We start from the raw sequence: 27,713 nt of genomic DNA on the forward strand, positions 1-27,713 counted from the left end.
TCTGATTTTAAGCAGCAGAACATGTAGGGAATTGATAAGCAGCCAAGCACAGAGCTGGAAATCAGCAGTGAAAATGGTTGTAGGCAGCAGCAGTGAAAAATAGAGGCGATAACAGTCTGTTATTGAAATACAAGGCTAGAAAACAGTCTGAAAGAGCAGCATTTAGAAAATAAGGGAAAAGAAAAAGAAAACTCCCAAAACCCCATATAAAAAGCCTTTCATGGAAACAACATGCAGATAACATCAGACTTTTTGTGATGAAATCAAAGTGCAGAGAAACTGAGTTTGACCATATGCTTTAATGAGCATAAAATTGTTCAGACTATGCAGCAAACACTATAGAATAGACTGAGAAACTTCAGGGAGCCTAACAAAGGTAGGTGGATTGGCAGCAAAATGGCTGGCAAAATTCTATATTGTCAAGTGCACATTTAAACTACTTGTCCATAGCAAGGGATTCTAGTTAAACTGTACCCACTCGGACATCACTGCAGGTAACTCAGTGAAATATTTTACATATTGTATACTGGAAAAAATAAGGCAATTTTCTAGGAAGCATAAGGAATGAGATATGGATTTGGGCTTAGCCAACCACGAAAAATGATTGATTGGAGAGAAGCAGAAAATGAAAGTGGTCCTTATAAAGTGTCCCATCCTATCGCAAACTTCTTCCTTGAAAATTTTCATTGAAAAAAACCAAAACAAAACAAAAAACAACTTACCGTAAGTTAGAGGTTTGTTTCTCCTGTCTGTACTGCAGAAGTTCTTCCAATAGGAGACACTTAAGGGAAAGTACCATGGCTCCCTTAATCCAAATCGACCTCAGTGTTAAATATAAGAAAAACAATTGAAACAAATCTTTGAAAAATTAATGACTTTTTCAGCTTCAATATTTTTTATCCTTTTTTTTGAAGGAGTTGGGGGAGAGGCAGGAAAACCGTACAATATGTTATCTATATTATTGTATCACTTGGATTTTTACCACATGCATTTTTCAAAATGTCTGACCTCATTTTCAAGCTTTGGGGACAACCTAGCTATCACTAATGTCAAAAGAAATGCTATCATTGTATTTTGTGTGTGGAAAAGGCATTCTGAAAGCGATTCAGACATTAGTGGGAGAATCCAGGTGTAATTAATTACCAGTTTTGCCCAAGATATTGAGGTCTGCCACTTTGGTACACTGGAGTAAAAAGTACCATTAATCTCTGACACTGGAGACATTTAGCTGTGGGATCATTCCCTGGCAAAAAAAACAATGGAGTCTCAGAGTGTGAAGTTTCCTGCCAGTGGGCTTCAGAGGAACAGTCCAACACCAACGCATCACACCCTGCTCTACCACCTGGCTTCGCCTCCCATCCTGCTGGTAGGGGAATTGACATAGGATATGCTCAACTGCTGATGATCCTCCAAGGAATCATCTTGCTACACAAAAGAAATACTCAGGATTCTTTTTTCATTTTTCAACAGATTGTCGTCAACTGCCAGCATGGGACTCATATATTGTAGCAGAAAGAAGCAGAAGTACAGCTGCACAAGCCAACTCATGTTTGACATTTCTTGACCTTTCAGTGCTTCATATAATATTTGCATTATGTATATTGTTCATGTCTAAGACTGTGGAGCAATAGTACGTGGCATTGAATGGCAGCAACATCCTTCATTATAAGTTAAAGGCTTTTGCTTGAGATTCTGTTACTTACATTGGCACACCTACGTTTCCATCTCGGGCTTCTATTCTTTTTTCATTTTGAAATAAATATAAAATTAGCACAGCAAAACATGTGATATACAGATGTGCGCAAGTGTAAATCCCAGATGCTCAGAAAAGCAAATTAGAAATCATTCCACGTGCCTCAACCACCAAGTCAAGAACACTCATAAATGTGTGGAGAAATTTGGAAAAATTAAACATCTCAATATTTTCTGAGAATACACTTGGGATTTAGCTACTCTCAATTATGCAACTGTGGCCCACAGACATACTTGGGATATGGAAGCAGGGGGTTAACAAGAAAAAAACAAGCTATTTAAGTACTGTCCTTTGATGTTTTGAAAAGCAACCTTTTTTGTAAATAAGAGGCCAGATCTTAAGACTTACTTAGAGAGAATCTCCACTTAACTCCAATAGGATTTTGCTACTAGATTGGACTCTGTTATTATCAAGTGTCAAATCAGCCCCAGAAGTCCTTACCCAACAATTTGTACTCTTTATAGAGAGCAAGACGTGGTACCACATTACAAATTCCAGCCCATCTGTTAACACTGTTTGCTGTCCTAGCTACATATGAAATATCTGTTACATATTAGTCATGAATTTGGCATGTCAAGGCTCTGACTCTGAGTACTGAAGATTTTTCTACTTGTATTTAAAAGGGGAGGAGGAAATCAATCCATTTTATTAAATTATTAAATCTACAGATGCCGAAAAAGAATATTTAAGTGGGTGGTGATTAAAAAAAAAAAAAGCCCTCATTGATCTTACCAGGAATTGTGTTGCTGAAATACCAGCCAGCTATAAAACACATAATTGAGTCAAAGAAAATCATCCAGCATGCCCATCCAAAAGTAATAGATCCTCCTTGTGGCAAGGTCTGGTACATGTTGCTCCACTGAATTCCTAGAAACAGAAAAAAAAGATCAGAATTAAATCTATAAAGCACAACAGGTAGGTGGGCCATTAATAGGCCAAGACGAAACACTTAATATACTAAAGCACTGACAGACAAAAACAACATAGTTAATAACTGTAATTTTAAAAGAATAAACTGTTAGACCTCTTGGTCTCTCTTTGGAACAGCAGGTAACATTACTGCTGAGAAAATGTAAGAGAATTCAGAGTGGCAGGGTTTTTTTTTTTCCTTTTCAGTTTTAAGTTGCTTTTTTTTTTTACTGGACTATTTTGGCAACAAAAAAAAGTCCCCAAAATTTCAAATAAAATATGAAAAGGTGTGTGTGCATGCATGTGTATGTGCATGTGTTCAAAAAAATCAGGCATGTGTGCATATATGTGTGCATGCTCATGCAAGAAATCAAATGCATGCATGTGTGTGTGTGTGCACACACTCACATGCACAATAAATCAGGCATGTGTGCACGCATGCCATTGTTTGGGCACGCATGCAATAAATCAGGCTTTAGGACAGAATGTTGATACCCATGATGAAATAAGCTTATAAGAGACCTAGAGCAGATTTATTTAGCTGAAACCCCCATATCATAACTAAATGGAGCATATCGTTGTTTATCATTTATATGACAGCAGTGCCTGGAGGTGCCAATCCATTACTGGGGCTCCCAACACTAATCAGTTCAAAAAGTCTTACAGTAAGTTAAAGTAAGTAGGAGGAAAGGAAATAAGATATGAATCAATAGAAGTAATTAGGATTTATACTTGATAGAGCTACTTTATGGCTCAAATTACAAGGTTCAAAAAAGTCACTGCATTTTTCCACATACTTTGTCAGAAAGTGGCAATAGTGCAACAGAGCAGCTCAGGAAATCCTATGAGGACATTTTTCATATCTTGAGAAAACCAGAAATTTGGGAAAATTTTCCCCAGAAATGTCAATTTTGGCCCCAAAAAAGCCATTTTTCCTCACAGCAGCAGGGATTTTTCAACCAGATCCACCATACTTCTTAGCTTCCACTTAATTACAACCCCCTCAAACAGCAGCTATGCTTAAGATAATTCAATGTTGTTACTAGGAGAGTTTTCCCACTTATGGCAGAAGAAAGAGAAGACTGAACCTTGGATCAATCACAGAGTTAAAAAAAATCCCTACTCAGGCTATAATCATGAGGATTTAAAAAAAAAAAAAAAAAGGGACCCACCCTTCCCCCCTTGGCAAACTCCGGCTGGTGTCTGGGGCCAGGGATGAGGGTTAAACTTCCCATCCCCTGAGTACAGAGCTGCCTTGCCATGATAAGAATTTACTGCTGGCTGCAACTGTAGACTACAAATGCCAGAGCCACCTGGAAGCAGGAAGAGGAAGCAATGAGCAAGCCTGCAGGGTCCTGCTTCTGTAATTCTGGATTGCAAATCCCAGAGACCTCAGGGGCAGCAGGAAGAGGAAGCAAACATACAGCCCATGCTGGCTACATGCCAGAGAGCCGTGCTGTAGTGCCCCCCAGTTTCTGGCCTGAGATCCTGCATGCATGTGGCTGCATTTCCTGAATCAAAAATGAATGTCTGTCTAGTTGTTTCTCAGTTTAATCTCTGCAGTTTAGACTAACGTGCAAAAACTGAATCAATTTAGCCTTGGGGTGTTTGACTGTCTGTACTTAGCCCTTGACCGCTGAGATCCCCGGGCTTTGGATCAGGCACAATATAATCTTCCTAACAGATTTTGCACCAATTTGCCTCATCATAATTTCTGAAATGCAAGTATTTTCAACAGGTTGAACCCCAAGCAGTGCTGTCAACAAGACGACACAATACAAGATTGAAAGTACAGCTTTAATACTTGAGTCACCTCTGAAAGTCCTGATTGTGAATTTCTTAACAAAACAAGTTTACAATGTTTTCCTACAATGTGAACATATTTGAATTACGGAACCAATATAAATTGCCTAAAAATCATCTTAAATTTCAAATTTAATTGAATACATGAAAAGACCACTTTAAATCACCTGAAATGTTGCTTCTGGAAGGCAGGGAGAGATGACACTCATATGGTGCCCAGAGCTCCCCTTTTTCTTAACAGTTAAAGTAACTTTCATCCTCAATACTGAATTCCCTGTCCATTTCATAAAACATTTCCACAGCCAAAACTCCATTGCTGGGATACTGAGAACTCTCTCCAGTAGTAGACCAACACAAGATCAGATCAAAGATAAAGCCACTCACAGTGCTATTCTGTTAGATGTAATTTGACTACAGATTTAGCCTTCTATCTATCTTCACGGTACTGCTACTGGATGAAGATAGCATGGCAGTGGTATAGTGCTACCTAACAACTTCTGAGAACTAATTAAATACTTCAGTTATCTTCCAGCTGCTGAAAAGTATCTGCAATGTTGGGAGTGTGGATAGGGTTTTCCCTGCATCCTGCATTATCAGCCCCTTTCAGTCACTGTAGCCTTCCACAATTTAGAGCAGTTTTAAGAGGGGAGAGGGGAAAGAATGTAGGGGCATTATGGGGCTTTACACCTTATATTCTGAGTTCAGCTGCTCACTGGCAATCTGATGCTCTTTAGCACAAAGCAAGGGGAATGGGTTTTCACATTTAGCTCTCTGTAAACCATTATTACAAAAGCTTCTAGCTAACAGGAGATCTTACCTATTTCTTGGCCTTCAAAGAATGTAATGAAAAACACCCCTTGTCCAAAGGCAGTTGTAGACAAAAGGCACTGCAACAGTACAAAAGAAGCAGTAAATTAACATGTATAAAACTTCATGAAGAAGCTGAACTAAGTCCAAATGAAGAAACAATGGACCTTTCAGTTCCACATAAGTTAATGATCCAGCCTTTCTTTTTACTTCTTGAACAATATTTATCTGAATTTTGCAGAAGTACACTCTCGAAGTTAGAGAGCTTTACTGACTTAGTTATTAATATTTGAAGGCATTATTTAACTTTACCACAATTTATGGAGCATCATAAATCCACCACATATTGAAAATATATAATGCATAACAGTGGAAGTATGTATAAAGCAATTTATTTTCTGTAGTAAGTGAATGACCCAGAACTCACAAGAGGCAGAGGTTGATGGAACATACATTGTGTACTGTACGCTGGGCAGGTATTCTACTGCAAGGAAATAACATTTAATTTCCAATGGAGCAATATAAATAGGGCATACTGCATCAGAAAAGCACAAAATGGAAAATGACCAAGTTCAGGGACATAATGTAATAAGAATAGATGACTGATGGTAAATGGAAAAAATCACTGGCCAGCATCTGAAGGCTAATAGAGGAAACCAAATCATTACTATATATTAATAAAATATAAGGCGTTGTGGTATGTGGAAAGTTCTGTCATTTGAATGTGAACTCATAACCAAGGTCTCATGTATTTTAAGATAGTGATGTCCAATGTGGCTGTATCTAGAGCCTGTCCAGTACATTGCCCCACCAAGCCATAGCTATTCCCACTGTACATACCCTAAACCTGGGAAAAAAGCAATGAAGCTGTCTTGGGGACAAGCCTCTGCCACTGCCCTCAAGCACACCAGAAACAGAGTTTGAGAGCATTTACTGCCCCATTTTCAGGTTTGGTTCATGAAAACTGGGAGCAAGAAGGGTTATGGGAGGTTTGGGGGTGGATGGGGGGAAGGCCAGTATGCTTCTCAGTGCTCTCTCAAATACCTGGGAAGCCATACAGGTATCCCCTTATGTTTCTGCAGCATTTCATACCCTGGGAATGTACCCAGGTACCTAATATGAAAAGTAACTTGCATTACTTTTCAGGTAACTAATATGAAAAGTAAGGGCAATTGTCCCACTCCCCCAAAATAAAGTAGCCCTTTAACCTGTTTAGACCCCAATCTTGCAGTGGCATATCATTATGCCAGGAGTGGCCAACCCATAGCACACATGCCACAAGTGGCACAGGCAACTGCTGTGTGTGGAACAAGAACCACACTTATTGTTTATGAACATAAAGTTATCTGATTGCCTTTGCTTACTTTTATGTAATACATAATGTGTGTATACACCTACCCTAGAGTCAAAGAGCAGTAAGTTGGACATCTAGGTTATATTGTTTCTCTGTAGTTATGGTATGATTTAAATTGTTTCTCTGGTTGTATTAAAATATTTAATTTGTTGTCACAGCATTAACAGGAAGTTAATGGTGTGCAAAATATTAAATACAAATTCAAATACAAATGACTTCTAAAAGTCATTGAGATTATATCTGAAATATACATCAAAAAGAGAATTGTTTGCCTAAACTATTTCTGTTTCTGTCCTTACTTTAATACTTAAGACATTTATTGGCCTAAACTCATGTTGTTATTAATCCAAATTACAGAACCTTCTTAATCCTTCTGGGCCTCAACAGAAGTACCACAGGCTCCTACCTGGGTCTAATTCTGAATTCTTTACACAGGTTTTGTGTGATCTTCCAAGAATACTTTCAAACTAGAGGGTTTTCAAGTTCAGTATTAAGTAAGTTCTCTCTGGGGTTTATTCTGTCATTTATAAAAGACTTGGTGTATAAATGCATGAGAAGAGTCTTCTGAAGTAGATGTAGTCTTTTACATTAAATAAATACATTAAGAGGAAACCGGACAAGTGAATGTAAGTGTGATACTGATTCACAAAATGCTTTCTGAGCAAGTATACTGATTCTTAAAACAGAAATTTCAGGAGAATAACCACTAGGCATGTGCAAAGCAGCTAGTATTCACTTTGGATTTGGTCGATTTGGGGGACAGTGATTTGATTTGGTGATTCGAATCACTGTCCCAAATCAATTCAACTGAATCTGATTCATAGATTCAACCATCACTGAATCGACCAAATCTCCAAATCAAACAGGCCTCATTCCTGCCCACTCTCCCAGCCCTGTCAATGGCTGCCCTGCCCGGCCCAGACATCCCAGCACTTTAAAAAAAAAAAAAAAAAAAAAAAAAAGTCGTGTTGCCTGGAAGGAGGACAACCTGCTGCTTCCCACTGCCCTGTGCTGCATGGGAGGGCTCTGCCACAAGCCCCAAGAAGTCCTGAGGCTGCTGCAGTGAGTGAATGGTCAAAGGATGGGGGCTCATGGCAGAGCCCCCACACAGCATGGGGCAGTGGGGGGCAGCAGGGATCGTCCCCCCACCCTGTCCTGGCATCAGCCAGTGTGTGTGGAGCTTTGTTTTCTTTTTTCTCTGAAGAGCTGGGACGCCAGGTCCAGGAAAGTGGGAGGGGGATGGGGGGCACTTAGGGGGACTGGGGGAGCAGGCAGGGGATGGGGCCTGGCAGGGGTCCCCCCCATGGTCCCCTCCCCCCTCCTCCAGTGCTCCCCCACCCTACTTACTGGCATGGAGTCCAGGTCCAGCTCCCTGCAGTGGTGAGCAGGGACTACTCATATCTCTGAAGCTTTCCAAATCTTTTCCGAATTGATTCGGACCTTTTTGTCAGTGTCCTGATTCAATTCAGATTCAGAGATTTGGCCACTGAATCAGGCCAAATCTCCTCTGAATCAAATCAGCACTCGAAGCTTTGCACAGTCCTAGTAACCATCATCACCATAGTTCAGTCCATCACAAAAACATGCATGACAAAACTGCTTAGCAGAATATAGCAAAACTCCAACCAGATAATATGGTAACTAGTTAGTGGATAAGTACCTTACTCCTATTATTATCCTGTCTGCTAATGTACAATTATTCCACTGTATTTTTAACAAAATTTAAGATAACATCTTAAACATTTCCACAGCACAAACAGTATCTGTAAAAGACACAGAAAGTGCAGCATGTATTCTTATACTCTTTTTCTGTAGTTATATTTTAAACATGAGTGATTTCTACCTTTCACTAAGTTTATACTAGTTTTCCTGTAAAGAAGAAATGTTTTTCCTCAGATGCAGTGCCATCCCTTTTGTGGATGGCATTAATTTTTCATGGTATTCTTTTGTGTAAAAAAGAAAAACCATGTGTTTAAGAATGTATCTTTTTCCATCATACATGCAGCACTAGGAATGTAGAGCCTTATGCTGTTTATTGGGTTCTGTCAATTCTCTTGAACATTCATTTTCTGATTCCCTTCTGTTGCATTCAGAGTGGTATTTCTTGGCTAGTTTCCCATCAAGGAAAGCTATGCAGTTTCAATGAGATATAAGCCCAAATAAGAATCTACAGACAAAGTAAGGGAAGGGGTGTTTTTTGTTTGTTTGTTTGTTTGTTTTATAATGGTCATAAATGATGAAAATGAATAAAACAACTTTAAAAGAGAAAGAAAAAAAGAAAAAAGTACTTACAGCGATGATCTGGTTGGCAAAACTCAGTTGGTTCTGCAAAACCAACAGAACTATGTAGGGTAAAAAACTTATCATATACACAAGGCTGGCACTGAGGGCTGCTGTATTGGCACTGCTAAAAAATGCACCCATCAGGTAGCTTAGCATAACAACTGCAACTCCAAAATCAAGGAAGAAGAGGAAGATGAGGAAGCTGTTGCTGTAAGCAAAGATGCCGCTCACTTTTAAAATGATGACCAGAGTGCAGCTGCTTATAGCAAGTACAGCTATATTCTCCAGAAACCAGGCTAGGAAATGAATGGATGGGTGCACACCCATTGTCTTCATGTACTGCAAAACCAAAGAAATATCTTACAGTTAATATACAGCTCTTAAAATTTAAGTAGAAGAGAGACAACAAGAGACATTGCTAGCATTCTCCCCAAAGATCACAACTGTATTAATTTCACCCTTGTATTAACAGTATGTGGGATAAGAGTGAGACCCGGTAAAACATTCTGGTGCTCTTTTTTTTTTTTTTTTTTTTTTTAAGTTATGGCTCTCTCCTGATGACATTTGCTTTTGAGTATAATGTAGATGAACAGGAGGAAGACCAATGAGCCTAAAGGCCTACTCATGTTCATGGGCATAATGTTTATTTGCAAGTATTTACAGCATCAGACTCTTAAATTGTACCAGCCCCTGAAGTGGGAATCTCCCCCTTTTATGCTTAAAACTGTGCATCTTTGGCCTGAAAAAAACAACAGTTATAAAAGACGGCATAATATAACCATAATAATGGAAACCTGTGAACAATTATCAGAATGACAAAAACTAAAAGAGCCCTGCAAAAAAATTATAACATTGTGCAAATATGAAACACTCCTATGCTTCATTTTTTGTTTTTCTCACTAAAGTTAAAGCATCTGAAAAGAAAATGTGCCATTTTAACAAATATGGTAACATTTACAATTTTCCTTCTTGTAGAACTTGCAGTAGAATATGGACTAAATTCTTCCATTCTCAGCTTCTGCATAGGAATCTTCACGAAAGCAGATATTAATGACACCACATACCTCCAAGACCACCACTTAAAAAAGCACTAGCTGAAATAAAATAGTATTTTTATACTATGTTTCAACCAGAGTAAAAGGCATTTTGCAGACATAGTGAATTAATATTTAAAACACCCCTGTAAAATAAATGAGCCCTCTTTTAGACACAGAGAAAAACCAGTCTAAAAAGTTTAGATAATTTGCCAAAGTTCAACAGCAAGTCGGCAGCAGAATGAAGAACAGCGCTTGGATTTGTGGGATAGAAATGGTACTACATCTACACAGCATCTACATAAGGTCCCAGTTCTGCAAGATACTGAAGACAGGGTGTGAACTCCTATAGATGCTACCTTCAATGAAAGAACATGTTTTCCCTCTGTGCACTTCTCCTGTAAAACTCTGAAGAATACTGTTCAGAGCCATTTTTTTTTAGTTCAGCAAAAACTATCACACTGTAAATGCATGTGTGTTTTCTCAAATAGACTGTCTTTTCTTGTTTTTTTATTCTCCTACTCCAAAGAAAGGTCATGCTGATTGCTAGTACATAGTTACTGTTTGAGAATGGATAAACATACCATCAGCTGAAGGCATACAGCACCTAAGAAGATCGGGATCTCTGTTGACAAGACTGGTTTTAAAGAAAGGTTCTCAACTTAACATTTTACAGTGTTTTCAATTGTTGCTCTCCTTTGTTTCAGATATAAATCTCCACACAGCAATGCGAAGCTCAAATTCAAAACATCCCTGTGAATCTGAGCTGGCAGGTAGAACTCAGGCTCACAGCTCAAAAGAAGAAAATAAAAAATAGAGCAGTTTTATAAGTACACAAAACCATCTCTCAACGATTTTTATTGTCGCCATTGTTTTTAGTCTTTTAGGCACACCTTTGGCAAACTCATTTTATAGTAGGTCCACTAATTCTTACCTCCTCAAGACAAATTTCTCTCTCATAAACCAGTTTCCGGACCATGCCAGCAACAGATACCATCCATGTTAGCATCATTATGAGTGGGAAAAAAAACCCTATGTTGTTCAAGAATCTGAAATCACAAATATATTTGTCAACCCCTAAAAGATGAAAGACTATTATATAGATGTTAATATCCATACAGTGTTATTCAGAACATATACATAAAAGAATAATGTATGGTGTGTGTTTAACTCAGGTCTAGAAATACTTTTTGCTGCTATTAGGTAAATATATGTACTATAATTTAACAGTAACAGTAGAACCTTTATATTGCCTCTTTGAAATGAGGCTCTATTTACAGTGAAATATAATTACTGAAGTATATTTCAATGTGCTATTTCCAAATGAAAATACTGAAAGTGCTTGACATATTATCAGCTTTGCAGCATTGCTCTAGTAGGAAGTATTCCTCACCTTAATGTTCACTATTTGCATTCTCATCTTTTGGTTTTAGTGACACTTATCTTCTACATATAAACCACATACTGAATCACTGCATGCACATAGTGTCTCCTCCCTCCAATCCCTTTCCCTCTATATACAATTATTTTTTTCTGACAGTCCATTCATAACACCTGGTGAAATAGGTTGTTGCCTACAAAAGCTCATGTCTCTCTGAACCAGTTATTTTACGGTGCCACCCTACCCTCACTTCTGCCTAACTTCAGACTAACACAGCTAACTCCCTCTGTGCTCCTGGAAGGCACTGTGCCCAACTGAATAAAAATGATTCCAATCAATCTGCTCAAGAAACTTGCTTGGGTATCTCAAATGTCTTCTTCCTAATCAGATACCAGTCAGATGAACCAACCAGTTGTAACCCAGCTACACATCTGATCAGTTAAACAGCATGATAAAACGAAATAAGCCACACGGTTATTCTACAAAAAACATGTAATAACTCTGTGGCTCATTGTTATCACAGCATTAATTGAATGTGTGGCTATGTGCTCCCCTGTGGCTGGGCGCCCCAACAGTAGACAAGGCTCCCCACTATGGGGGTACACCATGCACTGCCATGGATGCAAGTCCTGCAGCTAATGGGGCTCACAACCATAGGAGCACTCCATGTGCTGCCACCGTTGGGAGTCCCACAGCTGACAGGGCTCACAGATACAGCAGTGCGTAGGGCAATCCTGTGATTGCAAGCTCTGTCACCTATAGACCTCCCATCCACAGGAGTACATGGGGTGCTGCAGCAGCTGCAAGTCCCGTCAGCTGTGAGCTTCCAGCCACAGAAGCTTGTTACTTGTCAGTACAGAGGGAACCCGGGATGACAATAAGCCATAATAGGATCTGCAGCCCACAATCGTGCCTCCTGCTATACACAAGTGATCCTAACTTGCCTTTACCCAAATGTCTGGCAGGGGCCCAAAAGACTCCAGGTGACCAGGTCACATTGTTCTACATAACACACAGCCTGTTCTGAAAAGCTGTACTTTATTCTCTCAAAGAAAAGGAGGAACTGCCTCTTCAGGGTCTTATACAGCAAACAGGAATAAATTAGCACCAGGCTCACAGAACTAACAAGCAGACCATAGAGTCACCCAGATATAACAGACCTTTTCCAGGGGGACATCCCTGCATCCATCCAGGAAGCCTACCACAAATACGTTTAACTTGTTAAAGAAGATGAAGGAAGAACAGTCTTCTACACTCACTCTTCAAAAACAATACTACAGTCCACATCAATATCATCAACCTATCAACCCACACTCTCAGTCCCCCTAAAGTGCTCTGGGTTATCCAATCATCTTTCCTTCTGCTCTCCTACACAGTTCAATAAGGTGCAGCTTTATGAAGACCTTTTGGGCTTTCTCCATCAGCTACAACTAAGGGAATACCTCCATGACAAAAACAATACACCACAGTCCTGACCCTTACATCAAGACCTTTACATGAACTGTCTCTACCTTCACACCCATTCTGAGATTGCCAAGAATAAAACATGTGTACACTGCAAGTCTTGTACATTGAAGAGCCATAGTCAGATTTCAGACTAACAAAGCTAACCACATCTGCCTCATCAGGGTGCTATACACCTCATACTCAGAAACAGCTTTTCATCTGCTGCTCAGAAGTAGAGGGAGATAGGAGTACAAAGCTTTGGTCCCTAATTCTATCTGGCGGAGATTCAGCCCAATTTGGTGGCTGAATCTCTGAATCGAATCAGAGGACCCTTTAATCTCTCCAAATCAAATTGGAACCCTCTGAATTGATTCAGAGAGATTTGGAAAGAGTCAGAGATTCAGACATAGACACAGCTTTAAATGTTTTTTCTACATAGCTCTAGGTACCAGGCAGCTCATGAATGCTGCGATGGTGGGATGGATGCAGCGTCCCAAAGAAGCTCAGGGGACTTCCCAGCATGCTCAGCAGCAGACCTGAAAGTGAACTAAAAGCATTTCCGGTCCACTTCCCTGTGCTGGGGGGCCTCCTGGGTCTGGGGGGGGGCACCTGGGGTCCCCTTGTGGCCAATTGCTGGGATGGGGGGGTGCAGGGGGGCCCCAGAAGACCCAGAAGTAGACTGGAATACTTCTGGTCCACTTCTGGGTTTGCCCCCGAACACGTAGAGGACCAACCCCCCCGCACTCCTGTGGGATACTCCATGGGCCCCAGCATTCACAAGCCATGCTGGTACCTCAAGGTATGTAGGAAAAACTTTTAAAGCTGTCTATGTCTGAATCGCTGATTCTCCGAATCAGCATTGAATCTTTGGATTCAGCCAAATCAAATCAGGGACAGTGATCCGAGTCAGCAAAGCGAATCACTGTCCCCGATTTGGGTTGAATCCAAATCAAATAGGACCCACTTCACACATGCCTAATAATCGAGTTGGTTCCAAACCAGTTCCCAGCTCTATTGGCATTTTGAACACTGGCTGATAACAGCTCTTACAAGGCCATCTACCCAGGTTAAGATGTCACAGTGAGTTGCTGCTGTACTTGTTCCCTCCCAAATGTTCTCTTCTGGGAATCGCAAAATGAGATCCACCAAAACCAATCATGCTGGTTTAATGCCTTATTGGGGCAACCACCAGGTAGAGAAATCCAACAGGTTTCCAGGAAATTTCTTTGGACAGTTCAGCCAGATCACAGCTAAACTAATGCCACTTAAGGTTCAAATGAGCAAATTTACTTACAGGTCACTGGTGTGGCATGGATATGGCATAGCTTGCACTTGTATTTCTGGCTCTGAAGCATCAGTTGCAGCATGCACTGAAACAATTGCACTTTCAATCACGTCTTGCAGTGGAATGAAGATGTGGTTGTATTTGAATCCATCAGCTGGCAGGTTCTGCGGGTGGAATTTCCACAATGGGTTTTTAATCAAATCTGTTCTCATGCTGAACAGAACACTGGTCCGGACTGTATATGAAATGTGTGGAGGAAGGTAATCTGTGTTTGCCTTGTTGTCTGATGCATGGAATATGATGCCTGTTACAAGAAAGAAAAATACAGTAAGGTGTTTCACAGATTTAAATGACCACAGCCTCAGAGTCCTGTATTTTGTGCACCCTGCAGTACAAATTCTAGTCTCGGGTCCCCAACTTTCTACTTTATTTATGAAGGTAATAAATAGCCGATCAAATCATTTCATGACACCTATCCATTTATAAAAAGTTACTGTCTACCTGTAAAGAATATGGATGCATAGTTTATCCAAAGAGTAGCACTGCATTTTAAGCCACTTCTACTGCAACCCTATGATTCAACACAGTGGGATTCAAACCTTGAAATAGGAACTCCTTCAAGTCTCTATTAATCACCCAGTGAATTTCTTTTCTTGAAAAGTACTGGGTGATGTTTTGGAATATTAAACATAAATACAATGAAAGAGCTCATTCTTTTTCCTCCACTTCTAAGATTTGAAACTGGCTCAAAATGGCATTTTTTTCTTTAGCCCAAAGACAAATCTAGAGCAAAGCATTTCTATATTTTGACCTTTGAAATTTCTTCTCCACACTTCCTATACTTTTATCTAAATTTTCTGTAGTTGCTGCAAGAAAACTTAGCCTGCCTATACACGTGCTCTAATGCATTCTAATTAGAACACTCTAGCATCCCTGCCATGTCAAGTGTATTAAGTCCCCCCAGCCACATTTCAACATGGCCATGGGTCAGTTTAACTAAAGCTCACTGAATGAGCATCCCGCAGCCATTTTTAAACACGTAAGGGCTTAATACACATGATGCTATGATGTTTTAATTCAGCAAATCTCCAGGAACTGCTCCAATTAAAACACCCCCCTCAACCATATGTATAGGCAGCCCTTATGATCCTAAACATTGCAAAGTTCCCAATACATTTGGCCGCTTAAAAATTATACTCCCTTGAATGAGGATCAGAAGATTGTACCTCTGAGGCAGAGCTTTATTCTTCCATCAAGTGGGTGGAGTCACTGCTCCTATATAGCACTAGCATGGCAGAATAAATGTTTTTTTTCTTTTTATCTTAACTTCAGGGAGAGTGGGTCAATCCTATTTCTGAATCATGAGAAATGAAGTCAAGTACAGGAACAGGAGACTAAAGCTTCTCCTGCCCTACTCCTCTGACACATTCCTTCTGGATAAATGGTAAAAACACGTTTGCCATTCTTGTTTGAGAAGCAAAGCTGTCTTCATTTTCATTATAAAGGGCTGTGCATTGAAAGGAACCCAGACCATCTTCGTTTCTGAGGAAAGAAATATTCTTAGGACATTTTAGTCTCTCCTTTCCTATTTTTTAAGCTGGCCAAAGATTAAAAAACAAATACAATTTCCTATCTAGGGGAAAATTTAATACCCCCTGCCACCCAAGAAGATTTAGAAGTTGCCAAATATTTTTCAAAAATTAGATAAAGGAAGCCAAATTTCAGTTGTACATCATTCACTAAAAAGGAAGATGTGCATAGATCAGATGATGTAACAAAGAAGTACTGCATAGATTACCCTCATAAAGGGAAGGCAATCCACTTCAAGTTTTCAGAAAGCTTTGAACCTATTTTCTTGAAGGCAGGCAAGATACTAGCTTGCATGGAGCCTCTAATACAGGAGAAGCAGCAAGATAAAGCTAAAATGTGAGTAGTCAAAATTAGCTGCCTTTGGTTCAGAACCTGACAAACGTGTTGCAGGAAAGGTGCAAAAATCCTTTGCCTGTCTCCTTTGTGGCTCCTACCTCCCTCTATTTCTGAGCAGAAGATGAAAATCTGTTTCTGAGCATGACAGAGCAAGGTCACGTAAATATATCTGTGACAGAATAGGCAATAAAAACTCCAAAGTACTGGTCTGATGTTTTGCACTGCCCCAGATTTTGACTGATATTAATTCCTACATCTATTGGACCCAATTTCCCTTAAAGATCACCTTTAGGGTACAGACATGCAACACATTTGCTCCACTGTAATTTGACTTCACTCCAGGGAAAAAGTGAAAAGTGGAGTGGACACACAGCACACAGCCTTATAGGCACTCTATTCCCTTTGGAAAATGGCTATGTATCCTCTCCCTAGTCAATTTATCCTAGAGTAGATATTTGCTCAATATAAACCAGCATCTCCTTCCTCCTCAGCTGTGAATAGACATCTCGACTGTCCCAGAAGAAAGCCTTCTGTCCTGGGATCCTACAGATGTAAAAGTCCACTGTCTTGTTTTAAGTCCTTTTGAAGTATGTGGGATAAAATGTGCTAACACTTTTTCATGAGACATGGTTGTATGAATCTAAATTTATTGTGGGAAATCTCCAGGACAGGCCAGCTAGATTGTGTGGTCTCACTGAGAAGAAACAATTCAGCTTGGAAGGGCAACCGATGTAAATGGCTGTGCCAAGCTTGTTTTTTTCCAGGTCAAACGCCAGGGCAATTAGGCCCACGTCAAACGAGACATTATTTAAAGCCTTAGTGGCCAGGCACTTTATTTGTGCCTACTGCAAGCAGTTAGTTTGCAAGAGCTGGCTGCATATCTGCTCCCTATTAAGAAGTAAAATCCAAAGTTTATAGTCTCCAGTAAATCATGTTGCATAAGTATATCCTAAGCCCTGAAGACTTCAGCACAGAATTTACCAGGAGTCAGAAATGATAAAATAAACAAAACTATGGATGAAATCCTAGCCCCAGTTAAATCTGTGGCAAGGCTCTTTTGGCATCAACACAGCCAGGACCTCACCTTTCTATTTAGCAAGAGGAACATATGCCCATGCAACTCAGGCAGGAATAGGAAGCTTCTTAAATAGTAAAATGAAAGAGAGAAAGAAAGAAATCACTCTTTAGCACACTAGATAGCTCTCCTGCAGCAAGGAGGATTTTCAAGAAAGAGGTATAGAGACAGAGACAGTCATCCTAATGACCAAAATCACTAAACTTACTCAGAGTAAATGATCCAATTCAAAAGTTACCTTCTTTATCAAACATGACTACTAGAAAGATTACTTCATTTTGTTTTGTAAATCCAGAAGACAGAAATTAAAAATTTAAAAAGTGCTGCCTATACACATTCTGGGGGCAGTTGCATTTTAACTCCAACAGTTCCTGGAGAGCCACTCTAATTAAAATGTCTCAGCATCATGTGTATTCAACCCCCATGGGTTTAAAAATGGCCATGGGATGCTTTATTTGAACACCGTTCAACAAGGTTTACATAAAGCGCCCCGTGGCCATTTTTAAACACGTATACACATGACACAAGCTGGAGCATTCTAATTAGAACATGGAGCAGACTACTAATTTCATTAGAACATGAACCAGCACATTTATAGGCAGCCAAAAAGGTGAAAACTTGGGTGACCTTGTCTTAAAAGAATAGTTACTATCTTCATTTGGCTGGTTTGGGAGGGTTAGAGCTCTTGGCATTCTTTCACCTCAGTGCATTCTAGCTGTATATTACATATTTGTTGTTCCAAGTATAATATTTATTAGGTATATATGACTCTGGGGATTCATTTACTAATGTTTCCACAGTTACAATAGCAACATCATTAGCTTTCATTACAATGTTCAAGATTCAGAGATGTATTTGTACCAAGCAAATGTGCTTGTGATTATAACATATTTATATTTTAAGCCATGTATTCATAGCTGCCGAAGCACTACAGCACCCTCTTACAAGGAAATATGGGACGCAACAGGTCTATGAAGTCTGAGGTTTCCTGTCAATATGTATGTTAAATGAGGTACTTACTAGCCAAGAAATTGTTTTGTTGCATGAGCTCATAAGCCTTTGCCTCCAATTTCTCAACAGACTCTAAAGGCTGGAAGCGATCCAGTAACACACAGGAGGAGATATTTACCACGAGCTGTGACAATAGGTCAATCTGCTCAGTCACTGAGTTGTTGAGCATCTTGTCCATCATAGCCTCTAAGCAGAGTAAACAAATTGAAAACTATTGGTTTCAGTACAGCATGCATAAAACAAAGCCATTCATTGTGCAGTATGAATATACAACAGAAATAGAACATTTTTTGTAAGGAAAGAAAGAATCAATTAAGGAGAGAGATTTCAAAAGCACCTAGGAAATTAAGAAGTACAAGTACAAGCTTGTGCTCCTCTACGTTATTTAGGTGCTTTGAAAAAATCTTTCCCTGAATTCACATTCCATTTCAGATTAACAATGATATTATGTGTGTCCAATTCCAGAAGGAAGACCCTGTTCATGAAAAAACAGTAAAAGTTTAGATGCTTGACTCAGCTCTGTTGGTACCAATTCCATCTCCTGACGTGTGAGAGTAATTCTGGTCTGGTAAAGACAGGAAGTTTCCACACAGGCAAATTTGAAGTTCACATAAGACTTCCTATGAGTCATAGGTGAGAGTGTCATTGTACACTTCAGGTATCGCAGGGTTATCCTTCATAGTTTCATAGTTTCATAGTAGCTAGAGTCGGAAGGGACCTAGGTAGATCATCTAGTCCGACCCCCTGCCTTAGCAGGAAAGAGCACCGGGGTCAGATGACCCCGGCAAGGTGCTCATCTAACTTCCTTTTAAAAATCCCCAGGCTAGGAGCCTGCACCACTTCCCCTGGAAGCTGGTTCCAGGCCCTAGCCGCCCTGACTGTGAAGTAGCGCCTCCTAATATCTAATCTAAACTTACCCTCCACCAGTTTGTGACCGTTATTCCTGGTCACTCCTGGCAGCGCACGGGGGAACAGGGACTCCCCCAATACCTGCTGATCCCCCCTGACCAGTTTGTAGCAGGCCACAAGGTCCCCCCTTAGCCTTCTCTTGTGGAGGCTAAACAGGTTCAGGTCCCGTAGCCTATCCTCATAAGGCCTGCCCTGCTGACCCCTGATCATACGAGTGGCCCTCCTCTGAACTCTTTCCATATTGTCCACGTCCCTCTTGAAGTGTGGCGCCCAGAACTGGACGCAGTACTCCAGCTGCGGCCTGACCAGTGCCGCATAGAGGGGGAGGATCACCTCCCTGGACCTGCTCGAGATGCATCTGTGGATGCATGACAGGGTACGATTGGCCTTCTTGACTGCCTCCCCACACTGCCGGCCCATGTTCATCGTGGAGTCAATGATGACTCCAAGATCCTTTTCCGTCTCCGTGCTGGCAAGAGGGGAGTTCCCCAACCTGTAAGTGTGGTGCCGGTTCTTCCTCCCCATGTGCAACACCTTGCACTTATCAGTGTTAAACCCCATCCTATTCTCATCCGCCCACCGTTGCAACCTGTCAAGGTCAGCTTGTAGCCTATTGCACCCTTCTAGTGCACCCACATCCCCCCACATCTTAGTGTCATCAGCAAACTTGAACAGGGTGCTTTCTACCCCCTCATCCAAGTCACTGATGAAGATGTTGAACAGTGCAGGCCCGAGGACCGAGCCCTGCGGAACCCCACTGCCCACATCCTTCCAGGTCGAGAAGAACCCATCCACTACCACCCTCTGGGTGCGGCCCTCCAACCAGTTGGCGACCCATTTGACCGTGTGGGCATCGACACCACAGTCTCCCAGCTTTTTGATGAGGACAGGGTGAGAGACAGTGTCGAAAGCCTTCCGGAAGTCCAAAAAGACTACATCCACAGCAACCCCTGCGTCTAATGATTTGGTGACCTGATCGTAAAAGGCCACCAGGTTGGTCTGACAAGACCTGCCACTGATAAACCCATGTTGGTTGCCCCTGAGCATGCATTCCCCCGCAAGGCCCTCCTGGATGTGTGCCAGGAGAATTTTTTCAAAGAGCTTACCCGGGATTGAGGTCAGACTAACTGGCCTGTAATTTCCCGGGTCCTCTTTTTTTCCCTTTTTGAAGATAGGGACCACATTGGCCCTCTTCCAGTCCTCCGGCACCTCGCCAGAGCACCACGAGTGCTCATAGAGCCGTGCCAGGGGTCCCGCAATGACCTCAGCCAGTTCCTGTAGAACCCTAGGGTGAAGATCGTCCGGACCAGCGGACTTGAACACGTCCAGCCTCTCCAGAAGTACCCTAACTAACTCCTCGCTAACCCTTGGCCCAGGCGTGTCTCTCTCGGGGCCCGAGGGGGGCCCAGCAGGGAGGTGGCTGAACTGGTCCCTACTTAGGAAGACAGAGGCAAAGAAATCGTTAAATATGTTAGCTTTGTCATCTGGCGTGATGACTAAGTTGCCCATCGTGTCCTGCAGGGGCCCCACATTACCCGGGACCCTCTTTTTACCCCCTATGTATTTGAAGAAGGACTTCTTATTGTCCTTAATCCGGGAAGCTAGTCCTATCTCCAACTCTGCCTTGGCCCTCCTGACTGCCCCCCTACATCCTCGGGCGACTATAACATAGTCCTTCTTGGCGATGACCCCATCTCTCCATTGGGTATATGCCTCCCTTTTAGCAAGGAGACATTCCCGGATGCTCTTAGTGAGCCATGGGGGTTTATGTGCCCTCCTGCTCCCTTTGACCCTTGTTGGGATTACCTCCCTTTGGGCATGGAGGATCGTCTCCTTAAGGAGCAACCACTCACCTTCGACATCTGATTCCCTTCCCCTCTGGGTCCTCAGCGCTTCCCCAACTATCCTCCTTAGCTTGTTGAAGTCAGCCCTCCTAAAGTCTAGGGCTGTTGCCTTGCTGCAGCCCTTTGCCACCTTACGCTGGATGGTGAATTCCAGCAAGCGATGATCACTGTCTCCCAGGTGGCCCATCACCCGCAGCCCCCTCACCAGGTCATCACCCGTGGCCAGCACTAGGTCCAACAAGGCGTCTCCCCTGGTGGGACTGTGCACCTCCTGGGTTAGATGGAGGTCCTGCAGTCTGGCTAAGAACCGACGTGAGCGATCAGACTTGGCTGACTGCTCCTCCCAGCAGATGTCTGGGAAGTTCAGGTCCCCCATGATGACCACATCCTTAGCCCTCACTGCCTCTGTAAGCTGACCTAAGAATTCCAGGTCGAGCTCTTCTCCCTGGTTGGGAGGTCTATAGTAGACTCCCACCGTTAAGTCTCTCTCCCCTGGACTGCCTTTTACTCTAACCCAGAGCACCTCAGAGTGCCCCCCCTCTACCCCCATGCTAATTAACGAGGAAGTATATTCCTCCTTGATGTAGAGTGCTACTCCTCCACCTTTCCTTCCTATCCTGTCCTTCCTGTATAGCCTATCAGGACACCAGATACTGCACACAGATCAGCCATTGGCAATCTGGGCTTCATATTTTAAAAAGTACCTAGGCAAAATTTCCAATTCAAAACCACTTGGAATGTTTTGCTCCAGATCTAGATCTGAGATTGAGGACTGGCCTTTGTCTGCACACACAGTTAAATCCACTTCTCTCAGCCTTTGCTAAAGTTCAGGTCCGCATCCATTTTTCTGTGGTTTGTGCTAATCTCCAAGTATATCTGAGATAATGTTACATCACAAGACAACGTGAAACAAAAACAATTCTTGCTACATTTATGTTGAATAGAAACCTGTGGATAAATTCTCCAGATCTAGACACGTACTGGATCGTTCATGTTACTTTAGGCAGTCAAGAGTAGGTAGGGGAGGTTTCCAAACTTCTTAAGACTTTTCAAGAAACATAGTTTCATAGTTAGTAGGGTCAGAAGGGACCTGAGCAAATCATCAAGTCCAACCCCCTGCCATGGCACGAAAGAGTACTGGGACCAAACAACCCCAGCAAGGTGTTTGTCAAACCTTGTCTTAAAGACCCCCCAGGGTAGAAGCCAGCACCACTTCACTTGGAAGTTGGTTCCAGATTGTAGCCGCCCTGACAGTGAAGTAGCGCCTCCTGATGTCTAATCTGAATCTACCCTCTGCCAGCTTGTGACCGTTATTTCTAATCCCTCCTGGTGGTGCTCAGGGGGACAGGGACTCCCCCAATGCCTGCTGGTCCCCTCTGAAAGTCTTTGAGCCTTATAAATTAAGGTAATAACTAATCTGACTGAGAATGGTGGCAAACATACATCAGAACACAGTGAAAAAAAGAGCAGGGATTGCAGGGGGAAGGTAGAGGAGCAAAAATGTACAGTGATATGGAGGGAAGGCAGCACTGGCAGGAAAAGAGGTCAACAAAGACTGGAGAGGGAGTCAAGACTAACAGATAGTAGATGTACCAGGAAGTAATGGTATGAATTCTTGGATCCAAGGGGAATGTAACTTGGTTGGAAATATCACATGCATCTACAGCTATTCCTAACAGACGGCACAAAGGAAAGATGATGCAACATTCTTGGTTTTGTAGCATTCCAAGAAGTATGACATTCCTAATACTAATTGGGATAAGTATAAATAGATATATCAACTGAAATTTCTCCACCAGCTGATCTTTATTGGACCTTAATTTGAATAATACATCAAAAATTAATTTAAAAATTTTCTCTCTCAACTTAATCACTTAAATATTTTAGCATAAGACATATCAACTAGTTAGCTGCTCTCTTGGAGTATGTTGCAATTAAATATTTCTGTAAGTAAAAGATAATATTTAACTACATATGACACAATGTCTACTTCTATGGAAATCAAACAGTTACATTTATGAACAAATAGAATCTGAGGGAAGTTCCAAAATTTAATCAAATAACAGTTTTAAGAACAGAAAAACACCCCCTAATCTATGATAGCTGAAAAACAAAAATTATTAATGAAAAACAGCAAACTTTGCCTTGCTGTTTTTGTTCCTTTCTTTGTATTGTGTTCCATATCTTGGCCCTGGTACTACAAAGGTACTGGAAAATGAACTAGAGACAAACAAAGCATCTTGTATCCAAAATAAACAATCCAAGGATCATTAGCTCAAAGTAACCTTCTGGGTCATTATGTCCCATGTCCCACTACTCCAGACAACCACATCATATCATCCCTCTCACATCAGTTTATTAAACTGCATCCTAGAACCAATTTGGTTTTCCTTCCTACTCCTCCTATTGGATGGTGGGTTCTAGACTCTCACTCCTCTGCTGGGTAGGAACTTCCTCTTAAATTATGGCCTAAAAATCTGCTCATCACCTGTTTACATCTATATACTCTCTTGCCATCTTAAATACCTCTTTTTACTCCCCAGTATTTAATTATCTGATGTATTTGTAAAGAGCTCCTCCCCTTCTCAGCCTTCATTTTGCTATGCTGAACAGTACTGGCTCTTTGTGCTATTACATTTCATCCCATTTTTATTACTCCAACACTGACATTCTAATCTTCTTCTGTATCAGTGATGCTTCCCCAGCTTTGTGCCATCAGAGAATTTCATTAGCACACTCCTACGTTTTTGCATCAGCATCACAAATGAAAATATAAAATAAGACTGGTCCCAGGCAAGTCCCTCTAATGTGAGCGTGTGCAAGGCCATGCACAACTAAAAGTGTGGCTGCACACAGCCTTTTTAAGGCTGCACACCAGGAGAGGCTGGGGCAGGAGCCTGGTGCAGGCTCCGCCAGCTCCGGGGAAGTGCTCTGCTCCCTCGCATCAGGGCCAGGGGATGGAGCACCTGCCCAGAGGCAGTGGAGCCCACACCAGCCTCCATCCCTGCCTTGCCACACCGTGGGGAGGAGCCACTGCCTGGCCAAGTGGGACACTGCTGTGCTCCCCGGCATGGCCTCAGGGGGCATGTCCCACACTGTCCCAGAGCTGGCGGAGCCTCACTCAGGGCAGGCAGCAGCTCCTCCCCAAGGTGAGGCAAGGCAGGGATGGAGGCTGGGACGGGGGGCTGGTGCAGGCTCCGCTGGCTCCGGGGAATTGCTCCACTCCCCAGCCCTGATGCAGAGGAGTGGAGCACTTCCCAGGAGCCAGCAGAGCCCACACCAGTCCCTGGCTCCTGGCTCTGGCCCCTGGCCCCTGCCTCCGGCCCCAGCCTCTGGCCCCCAGCTCGAGCCTCGTCTGGCCCCCAGCTTCTCGGCTCCAGCCCCCAGCCTCCTTCAGTAAGTGTCCAATGCCAGACCAAGGCGGCGCACTCATGGACCACTACTCCTTAGAGGGAACACTGGTCCCAGGACTAACCCTTGAGGAACTCCAGATAAAATCCAGCCCTGATCTCCCTATCAGTACTATCTATTGTTGCCATCTGCATTTTATCCCATTCCATATTCATTTGACATTTTTCATCATACTGATCCTCATCTCCTCCTACATGACTCAGAATTATCTTCCACACCAAATGTTTTTCCAAAGTTCCATAGAGTTACCCCATTTCCATTGTCAGTTATCTTATCAAAGGAAGACAATGAGTCTCCCTGACACACTCTATCTTTGATAAACTGGGCTGTATTCTATCTTATTTTCTCCTTACCTCCAAGTCTTCAGACTGTGTTAAGACTGCCCTGTTCTTCCAAACAAACAATTAAAAGAAACAACAACAACAACTTTTGAAACGAACATGAAGGATTGTCTAACCAAGGCAAAATGAAATTTGTAACAGCAAATCATGAGCAAGTTTAAGTCAAATGCAAAACCTGCTAAGGTACTAAGCATGCATTTAGGTATACATACCATATATTCGCAGCTTGCCAACAAATTTTCCCACATCAAGATTCAAGTGACTTTCTACGAAGTTCTTTATAAAACTGTTTTGCAAAGCTTCCTAGAAACAAGAAATATGATTTACAATACAATGCTTATACTATTCATCTGTGCTGGAAGTATATATTGACTCACATTTAACACCCTCCTCAGCCATGGATTTCTCACATGATCTTAGCACAAGTCACTGGGCCACTTTCTAGATGGCAAGTTTTCCGTCCATGGCAGGGGTGCCCTCAAGCAAGCTGCACTTCCTAAACAGCACTTCCTGCAGCACTTCAGGCAGGTTAATTAGCACTGATGAGATATAGGGCCAATTAGACAAACAAAGACAATATGACTGCCTATGGCACCATTCAAATGTTGTTGCACTGCATCTGGCATATGGGACAGCTCATGAAGACTTGCCTAGTGTGCTCAAGGGTACCAATAGCAGTCCTAGTAAATGTACCATGCTGTAAAGGATGGATCCAGAGAAGATGTGGCAGCACAGTCACACACCCCTGTGGCTGTACTGCACATGAGCTCTCAGCATGGGGTCTGGCTGGAGTCCCTGCTTTCATGTGGCTCTGGAGCCCAAGGGATAAGCAGTGCCCCCAGAGGGGGTGGGGCAGTGAGAGCATCCCTTCCAGGAAGAGGGAGAGATGGCAAAGATGAACAGCAACAGTGTTCACCCCCAGGTTCCATAGCCAGGCAAAAGTAGGGACTCTACCCAGACTCCTGCCCCCATCTACCTGGTGAACTCAGAGTCCACTGCTCATGTGAAGACCCAGCAGAAACTTGCACTGATTAGGCATTAAGCTCAGAGCTCACTACACATGCATGGAAAAGCCAAAGTGGGTGGCAGGGAGGCCTCATCCTCCCTGCCCTGTTCCCGGATCTGTTACTGCAGGTGGTCACAGCCTTCATCTTCCTATGATCAGTTCTTGACATGGGAAATAGAATTAACAATGTCTTCCTACTTCACAGATATGCTGAGGATAAATTTAAAGAGTGTGTATGTATGCTCATATATACACATACCCACCGCCCCGGCAGAGATTTTAACATGTTTTATAGGAAGGGTGGGGCTTTTAAGATCAGCTATGGGTTTCCAGAAAAGGAGAAAATTCTCCTTTTGTTCTATACCCAAACATTTCCTAGTGAACTGTTTCTCCAGTGTTAGGAGCCCCTGCATAATCTATCTTATTTGATAATAAGACAGCCATATGTCTCAATTCAAGGAGACTGAAGGTATTATGATTTTTATATAAATATACAATACTCACATATAATTTATATATATAAATCTAGCCCTATCCAGAAAGTCTCAGAGCAGCTTACAATAAAAGAAGACCAACCCACTAGATAAGAAACAAATTCTCCAACTGACACCCTAAATCTTAATAACTCCACTTCAGCCTACCCGCTTCCCTGCCTTTTACCAAGTACAGCAAACTGTCCAGCCTACCCCAACTGACTCCCTGAATTCCTTTCAAAGTACACAGCAAAGAATTAAGACATGGGTAGATGCACCATATTATGTAGGATTCTTCATATACTATACAATGAGTTCTTTCAATTTCCCTCTATCTTTTTACACAGAAGTACATTTTCTTCTTTCAATATAGCAATAGATACACATACTGGTCATACCACAACCAAGGCTAAAAGGGTGATGGAAAGCCTTTTTTTAATGCCCACTATAGGAAATTTGCTTTAAAAAAAATCAATTTTCAAATTCAACATTTTAGATCCCAACATATGGCATTAGTGCTCCAGAAGTAGAAGTAATGGAGCCCTAAAATAAGTAGTGCCCTTCACAACAAGGTGCATTTAAAAAGATTCTACATTACAGTTATCATAACAGACTTGGAAGCACCACTGATTAAAACCTCTTTTATGAGCAATCTAATCCTCAACACTTTACAGCATTGTTGGCTTCAATGGCCACCCCTTATAATTTCTACAAGTCTGACATAGCCAAAGTATAAAATCTTCAAGACAACAGATTAATCATCCAAAGACAGGAAGAATCTAAGACAATTATTCAATTACTCTCATGGGTCCAACTCAGTCTCCCTTTTTGTACTTAGGTACATCACAAGTTCCCAATAATATAAATAGTCTACCATTTGTAGAGAATAGTTTCTCCATAGCAAAAACATTCCGAACTTCAGAAACAAGAGTCTGAATGCTAAATACCATGGGATTTTGATTATTTTTCTTCTATGTCCTTTTAAATTACTTATTAGTATTCGAATGATTTAGAAGACAGCACCAAGAGAACTATTTCTATTTTATCACAAACTACCTAACCATTCTACTACTCAAAACAGAATGTGCATCATGCATTCTGAACTATAATTGCTTCACAAAGCTGGAAAATAGCCCTGCTTGTACTAAAGGTAATTCTTCTTATATCTAGTCTTGGTTGTCTTTGTGTAAGTAATGATTTTTAACAAGTAGTCTAAGCCTGTGGAGATCTGAATCATTAGATAAGACTGCATGTAGTTTTTCTAACCTAGGTAGCCTGTAATTCAAAGAAAATAAAAAGAACACTTCATGATATTTTTCTCGTGTTCCTACCATGGCATTAACTATCTCTCATATATTTGATACTCATATGTCCCCCCCTCTCCATAGTATCTGAGTGTCTTACAATCTTCTATCCATCTTTCCTTATAGCACCCTTGTAAGGAAAGTAAATCCTATAACTCCCATTTCACAGAAGGACATCTCCATGGCAGTACAAGTCAGGAAAATGCCCACTGTTCTCTTAAATCTTTGGCTTCCACCTTGACTTCAGAACCATTGCTTCTCTTGGGTCCCAGTCTGCTTCTTACAGTGCAGGAGCCCACACGTCCATTAGTAAACCCTCCTGTGACTTAGGTGGACTTATTGACAGAGTAATTCACGC

The 27,713-nt window shown here is 41.8% G+C and overlaps 1 protein-coding gene across 1 annotated transcript in view; it reads right to left on the reverse strand.

Annotated features, from left to right (window-relative positions):
• ABCA13 (ATP binding cassette subfamily A member 13) overlaps window positions 1-27,713 on the reverse strand; it is a 377,080-nt gene that overhangs the window by 189,928 nt on the left and 159,439 nt on the right. Inside the window, 9 exon segments of the mRNA XM_090049781.1 lie at window positions 667-694; window positions 697-821; window positions 2,486-2,620; window positions 5,283-5,352; window positions 8,919-9,248; window positions 10,878-10,992; window positions 14,065-14,359; window positions 18,077-18,253; window positions 24,785-24,875. Coding sequence (XP_089905907.1) covers window positions 667-694; window positions 697-821; window positions 2,486-2,620; window positions 5,283-5,352; window positions 8,919-9,248; window positions 10,878-10,992; window positions 14,065-14,359; window positions 18,077-18,253; window positions 24,785-24,875 — 1,366 coding nt within the window.

The sequence above is a fragment of the Crocodylus siamensis genome, chromosome 5 (genome assembly GCF_052110815.1).
Source record: "Crocodylus siamensis isolate JL-2025a chromosome 5, ASM5211081v1, whole genome shotgun sequence".
In the NCBI taxonomy this organism is placed as follows: Eukaryota; Metazoa; Chordata; order Crocodylia; family Crocodylidae; genus Crocodylus; species Crocodylus siamensis.